Here is a 7,337-nt window from a genome sequence, read left to right as displayed (position 1 = left end):
CATGGACCACCAGGGTTGCACGCACGTGAATACTTCGGTCGCATCGTAGTCGTATTATACCACGGAAAAGACATGTGTAGTCTTTTTGCCTTATAATACTAGTCTTTTTTTTTTTGCCTCCTTTTTTTAGAAACATTTTTTGTTTTAATTTAAATGGAAATTCATACACTGTATGTAGTAATTTCAAATTTGCATCTGTATCATGGTCAAAGGAAAAAGAAAAAAAAAACCTCTTGTGGAACTGACTCGATCCATTTCCATAGTATTTGTAGTACTATATGGGAAAAATCATAGCTGTGATGTAAATTGCATGAAATGCATGTAATACAGAACTTGTTTCTTCTAATTTGAAATGTATATCAGAAACTGGCAATCATTTTTACTTGGCCCTATTTAAAATTTCCCCAAAATATGTTCCACTTATGCCATCATTTCAATTTTATATGGAACAAATTATTAAATAAGGATTATTTATCAAATCAACCTTGATGTCTTTAGCCCCCAGCCCGTGTCCCGATGGCTACTACTCTCTGGCCGATGCCACCACCTGCATTCCGTGTCCAGGGGGCTACCAGTGCACCGTCCAGTCATCTGACCCCGTGCTCTGCACGGCTGGAACCTACGCACCCAACGGTAGCGTGGCGTGCCAGGACTGTATTGTGGGTTTCTACTGCCCCGTTGACGGATTAGTGGAACCAATCGGGTAAGGAAGAGTTTTATTTCTTGTTGATGAAATCTGAAATTGCAATTACCGGTATAAAGATCCCTGTAGTATTTAAAATAATTGTATTTCCATGTTTTAGCTTTTAAAAAAGACCGTTGAGTTCTGGACTCTAGCTGTTTCATAAAACTTGTTATCAATAAAAAGGTGCAATAACCTACTGAAATTGTGGCATTTGATTGGCTGAGAGCAAGTTGTCATTAGAAATTTAACACTTGTTATTGATAATCAGTTTTTATGAAAGGCCCTTTACTCTTTACTCTCATGCCCACTTAAAATGATATAATGCTGACAATGCCCAATGGAAAGGATTGTAGAATTGCTCACTTATTTTAAGTTCATGTAGACTGAAAGTGGTTAACAACTTAGGACCAAATTTTGATGACATGTTTGTGTGGTCCAGTGTAAAGTTGTAAACATATCTTGGTCTACTGGTCCAGTGCTTTCGTTGTTTTAATCTGCTGCAAGATTTGGTTGACTTAGCTTGTTGAGTGTTCATAAGTTACTTCACTATTCATGATTGTTATGATTTAAATACATAATGATCAAACTATAGTCAGCATGATAGTTTCTTTTTTTGGATGCAATTATGTGAGGAGTACACATAATCGTGTCTTTTGGCAAGATATTAATCTACCATTGCCACGCTCCACCCAGGTGAGGTAAATAGGTGCTCGATATGAAGAATTTGAGTACCTTTTCATGGTAGCCTGGCTACAGCCAGGTAATGATAAGATTGCAGGGCCCTCTGGGAGAACAGTATTAATTCCTGATGAGGCTGCCCTGTGTAAACAAAACATTTTATCATATTATCATTACAATCCTTAATCATTCATATGTACTTTTATGCTTATGGTATTGCTATTCCAGATGTATTGATGGGACTTTCAGCATTGAGACCAATGCCCTTGCCTGTATGGTCTGCCCGGCTGGGTCTGAATGCTTTGACCACTACTCAACCCCTTCTCCCTGTTCAGAGACGTACTACTCCCTAGGGGGCAATTCCACTTGCACCATCTGCCCTGCCGGATACAGGTAAATATAGAGCCCGTTGACACCCCCTCCCCTTTAGGACCCCTTTTTATGGCCTAGCCCCAGAGTTCTTTTTTTTAATCGAGCCCCATATTATTTTTGATGTGACTACTCCTTTGGGAGTGATTTCACATACACAAGCTGCAGGACAGCATGAATGTAATTAAAATAAATTCATAAGTATTATCAGAAATATGTGATGTTATACACATACATGTAGAAAATTAATTGACGTAGAATTTAACATTTTAATTTAAATTTTTGAATTTTTAACCCTACTCATATCGTATTTAAGAAAATTTAACGATTTTTAATTATACCTTCTTTCCTTTTTTATTTTGTTAGATGTCCAACGTCTGCACTAAACCGATCATTTGCCTAACTAAAGGTCTTCTAATCGTTTAACCCGAGTATTATTTTGTTCACATTGTCATACTGTACCAAATGACATAAATTGAAAGTTTTAATTCACTTCTTCCTTTTGTTAGATGTCCAACGACTGGTGCCAAACCGATCATATGCCAAGCCGGTCAATATGCAGGCTTGGGTCAAACATCCTGCCAAGACTGTCCTAAGGGATCGTACTGCCCGTACGAAGGGTCTAGTGCCCCCACAGTGTGTTCGGCTGGCTGGTATGCAGATTCTCTGGGAAATGCGAACTGTACTGAATGTCCCATAGGTAAGAATCTTTTTTTTCACATGAGCTTATACCCGCACACAATGTATGCACATTTTCCACTCCCTGGGGAGCATTCCAGCCAGTCGTCATTTTACAAGTGCACACTTTCTCGTCCAACCACATGAACTTTTGCATCCTACTGGGTACCCATTTAACATGTGGGTGAAGAGTAGCAAGTGCAGGTAAATATCTTGCCAAAGGATAGTGCCGTGTCGGGATTAAAAAAAACAACTTGACCTTCGCATCTCCAGTCAAGCGCCTTAAACCACTCGTGAGGGATATGATTGAAGAAATAAAGCTATTTGTGTGTTCTTTTTGTTAGGTTACCAATGTGCTGACGAGACGAAGGCTCCTCAGGCCTGTCCTCCAGGTTACTACACAGATCAGACAGGACAAGAGACATGTATCACGGTAAGTCATACGTGTAGTATAACAATCCCCAATGACAGTGTCATATAGCCCCCTCCCTCCCTTTATCAAATGTACCCCCAACCAACCTCTCGGATGGATCGGTGTGTGTAACTGCAGCCAATCAAATTACGACAAATTAACAAGGTTTTTATGGGAGTGTTTCTTTTATTCTTTGGTATGAGCGTAGCTTCATTTCTTTGACTCCTTTCTTTCAACACCGTTCTTTTCACTCCGTGAAAACTGTGAGAAAAAAAAAAAAAAAATGGGCATTAATTAGAATGCAATAATAATTACAGGTTTCTTAATACAAATTTGGGCGTGACCCATAGGCATTATACCAAACCTTGCCATTTACTTAACCTTACTATTTCTTTGTGTTTCCTGAATAGTCTTCACACTTCTTTAAATTAATACAACTTACGTTCTTATACACAGATTCATCAACATAAATTCTTATACATGGGCACCTGCCTCAAAGTTATGGCATAAATATCATAATTATACACATATTTCCACAACTGAAACACTGCAAGCTTAAGTACTGACCTTGTTGCCTCCTTTTAGTCCATTAACTTGTCTGCAGCTAAGAATATGTTGCAATTAATCATTGATTTCTCATTGTTCTTCATTGATCATTGTTTGACTTTGAAACTCTGTCTATAAAAGTCTGTCGCCGAAGATGGCGCTCTAACCTTTTGGTCGACTAAATCAAATACACTTACATGGCTCCTTTAAATTAGTACAACTAATTTACCATAATAAACTGTTTGACATACCTGCGATACTTCTTACGTGTTCTACAGAACTAACATTTCTAACTTTGTATGTATACAAAGCACATCTAGAAGTAAATGTAATGCATCTAGCTGTACTCACTAGCTTCAATCTATAAGTTTAACTGGTTTTACAACTTATAATGTTCAATTCTAATCCTTCTATAACAGACGTTCAGAGATCAAGAATCTAAACTAATGCATAAATTTGACTCTGTAACCAAAACACCATCCATGTATTGTATAGTAATACATGACTTCAAATTTTGTTTCAAATTAGTCTCAGCCCTAATTAATCTTAAAAATTATTTTATGCATGTATAATTTTTGTTAAATAACATTAACTCCTTAGTCTTGCATCAGACACATAGATATGATTTCATGAGCATCAACCTTATGTCTACAATTCATTTTGCAAACAAATGAAATGTCACAAGGTAACAAGTCTGACTTCAGACCCTAGTAAGTTTACACTGAAATGAATAATCTTAAATATAGTCTCACTTGACTCTTAGATGTAGTTTTCATCTCAGACACAGATATATGTTTACTAACCAAGGAATAGTTTTATATTCCAAGTTGACCTTTTCAGAAAATAAAGCATGTTTAACCTTAAACATTTCAATTTAGTCTTACATCCAGACTCTAGCATTATGATCAAACCAGTATACATATACATAAAACAAAGGGGCATTTAGAAAATTGAAGATATTCTCCCTTTCAGACTTTAGAATTTTGGTTGAAATCACATTTATCAAACACAATGTCTGCGAAAATTCAAATTATTTTCAAGTTCAGACACAATAAACAATATCAAATGATAACATGAATTAGTCTTAATTCAGACCCCTTGGCTCCTTGTTATCCAATGCCAGGCTCAATCTCTAGACATGGCGATTTGGACATAACAATTATTACTTTAGGTTAATTAAGTTAAACCCCCTAGCCTCGTGGCTCCTTGTCAATCAAGTTCAACCTCCTAGCCTTGTGGCTCCTTGTCAACCAAGTTCAACCCCCTAGCCTTGTGGCTCCATGTCAACCAAGTTCAACCCCCTAGCCTTGTGGCTCCTTGTCAGGGAATTTCCCCTGGTCTTCATGCGCAACTAACAAGATAAGCTTATGTATTGGTCGTTCAAAATAACGTTGTTGGAAGATTCGCTTCCCGCGACTGTTTATCTTGGGGTTACCCATCACCAATTTAACCTTATGCACATGATTGTCCGAGGATGGGTAAACATCAACTACTCTGGCTAGCGTCCATTGGTTTCTTGGATTGTCGTCTTTCATTATTACGACATCACCTATACGGGCTTCACGCTGTGGGCAAGTCCATTTCTGACGTGATTGAAGACTCTGGAGAAACTCTCGCTTCCAACGCTTCCAGAATTCGTTAGCGAGATGCTGAACTCTCCTCCATCTTTTCCTAGAGTACAAGTCCTCTCGTTGGAAGTGTCCTGGAGGCGGCAACAGCACGTTGGTTTTCATCGTCAGAAGATGATTCGGTGTCAGGGGCTCAGGATGTGTAGGGTCATTCAAATTGTCGACAGTCAGAGGTCTGCTATTTACGATAGCTGCTGCTTCGTTCATGAGGGTGCGCAGGGACTCATCATCAAGCTGCTGTCCAGCTTCATACAGCAATGTTTCTAAAACACGACGTATACTGCGTATTTGTCTTTCCCATACACCTCCCATGTGACTAGCCGAAGGGACATTGAATTTGAAGTGAATATAATCACAGTCTTTCCTCAGAAGAAATTCCTGAATCTTGTCCTGGTGTGTATTACTACCTTCTCTTAGCTCAGCTTCAGCCCCGATGAAGTTAGTGCCTCTATCTGAACGAAGCTGGCGCACAGGACCTCTAATGGATAGGAATCGTCGAAGAGCGTTGATGAAAGAGTCGGTTGTCATCGAATTTAGTGTCTCAATGTGCACAGCCCTAGAAGCCATACAACTGAAGAGGAGGCCGTACCTTTTCAGTTCCTTTCGGCCTTCTTTGATTACCCATGGACCAAACACGTCCATACAGCTGTATGTGAAGGGTGGTGTAGGCTCAACTCTGTCCTTAGGCAGGTTTGACATCTTCTGCCATTGAGATTCGCCACGTAGCCTACGACATGTGACACACTTCCTTATGAGTCTAGAGACTGTTGAGCTCCCAGATAAGACCCAGAAGCCGCTGGACCTCAGTTGGTTGATGGTCATACCTCGTCCCTGGTGAGCTGTCTGAATGTGACAATGTCGTATTATCAACTCTGTAATATGGTGGTCCTGAGGTAGAATAGCTGGATGCTTACTTTCATAGGAACCTTCAGCACAACTTAGGCGTCCACCTACTCTCAGTATTCCATCAGCGTCGATGAAAGGGTCAAGACGATGAAAGCGACTATACCCTTGCTGCTTACGCCTGTGTCTCTTGTTTGCATTCATCTCACTACCTTTACCAGACTGGTTGTGTATAGCTGTCAGTTCATTACTGAATGCATCTCTCTGTACGGTCTTCAGGATTTCACATTGTGCCTTGTTGAGTTCCTTTGTAGTAAGCTTCTGTAGCTCACCATGGAATAAAGTCTTTCCAGTGGTGGATGACTTGCTCAGACCTCACTCTCGACATCGCCTTCTCAAATGCACCTTCAGTCTCATGCAGTTTGCTACTGCCCTTTTAGCTCTGTGCCAAGAGGAAAATCTGTCCAAACGATCGATCTCAAAGGTACAAGGCTTAGAGTGACCATGTACAACGTTTGCATGAGCTTTCTTCACTTCTGGATCATCCAACTTCACATCAAACTTATCACCTTGAATGAACTTCTCTGCGTTGCTCTCCCACAGGAACTTTGGGCCAGTAAACCAAGAGGAAGACAGGAGTTGGTTGACTGTAGCTCCTCGAGAAGCAATATCAGCTGGGTTATCCTGTGTACCCACATGTCTCCATTGTGAGGGGGAAGAGTGTTGTCTAATCTGATGCACACGGTTGGCAACAAAGACATGAAAGCACTTCGAGTCGTTACTAACGTAGCCCATTACTACATTGCTGTCCGTCCAATAGAACTCTTCAGTGTCTGAGGGTACAAACTCTCTCTGAAGAAATGCACTGACTCTAATATTGAAACAACTGCAGCTGTCAGCTCCAGACGTGGTACAGTGATTGGTTTGAGAGGTACAACTCTGGCCTTCCCCATCAGGAGTGTACAATGCACCTTTCCTTCATCATTAGTCAGCCTTAGATATGTGCACTCGCCATAACCAGTAGTACTGGCATCAGAAAAATGATGAAGCTGCGTTGTCTTTACTTCTCCGAAATGTGCAGGCTTGTAGCATCTTTGTATGGAGATTGAGTCCAGATTATGCAAATCAGCTCTCCATTTCTCCCAGCTGCTTCTCTGTTCATCAGGCAGTTGATCATCCCAGTCTACTGCTTTCCTGCATAGTTCTTGCAAGATCTGTTTTCCTCGCAGTACAACTGGCGCCAACAGACCCAATGGATCGTAGATTGACATAACTGTGGCTAAGACTCCTCTTCTCGTCAGGGGTTTGTCATGTAGAGTGAGCCTGAACTTAAGTGTGTCGGACTCAACACACCATAGAACTCCCAGAGCCTTTTCCATGGGTGAATCAACTCCCATAAGATCCGTCTTGGAGACTCCCTTCGCTCTATCAGGCTCCGGAACAGATTCCATTACTTCTCTGCTGTTAGATATGAACTTGTGTAGATGCAGTCCACTTT

At 40.5% G+C, this 7,337-nt stretch overlaps 1 protein-coding gene across 1 annotated transcript in view; it reads left to right on the top strand.

Annotated features, from left to right (window-relative positions):
• The first annotated feature begins 482 nt into the window (after positions 1 to 482).
• The window catches only part of LOC589029 (neurogenic locus notch homolog protein 3-like), a 47,019-nt gene continuing 40,164 nt past the window's right edge, over positions 483 to 7,337 (top strand). Inside the window, exons 1-4 of the mRNA XM_030977553.1 lie at positions 483 to 703; positions 1,592 to 1,756; positions 2,242 to 2,432; positions 2,755 to 2,843. Coding sequence (XP_030833413.1) covers positions 489 to 703; positions 1,592 to 1,756; positions 2,242 to 2,432; positions 2,755 to 2,843 — 660 coding nt within the window. The 5' untranslated portion in view covers positions 483 to 488. The remainder of the gene's footprint in view (positions 704 to 1,591; positions 1,757 to 2,241; positions 2,433 to 2,754; positions 2,844 to 7,337) is intronic.

Source organism: Strongylocentrotus purpuratus, unplaced genomic scaffold (genome assembly GCF_000002235.5).
Source record: "Strongylocentrotus purpuratus isolate Spur 01 unplaced genomic scaffold, Spur_5.0 spur5_scaffold_1, whole genome shotgun sequence".
In the NCBI taxonomy this organism is placed as follows: Eukaryota; Metazoa; Echinodermata; class Echinoidea; order Camarodonta; family Strongylocentrotidae; genus Strongylocentrotus; species Strongylocentrotus purpuratus.
This window is presented reverse-complemented; position numbering and strand designations above follow the sequence as displayed.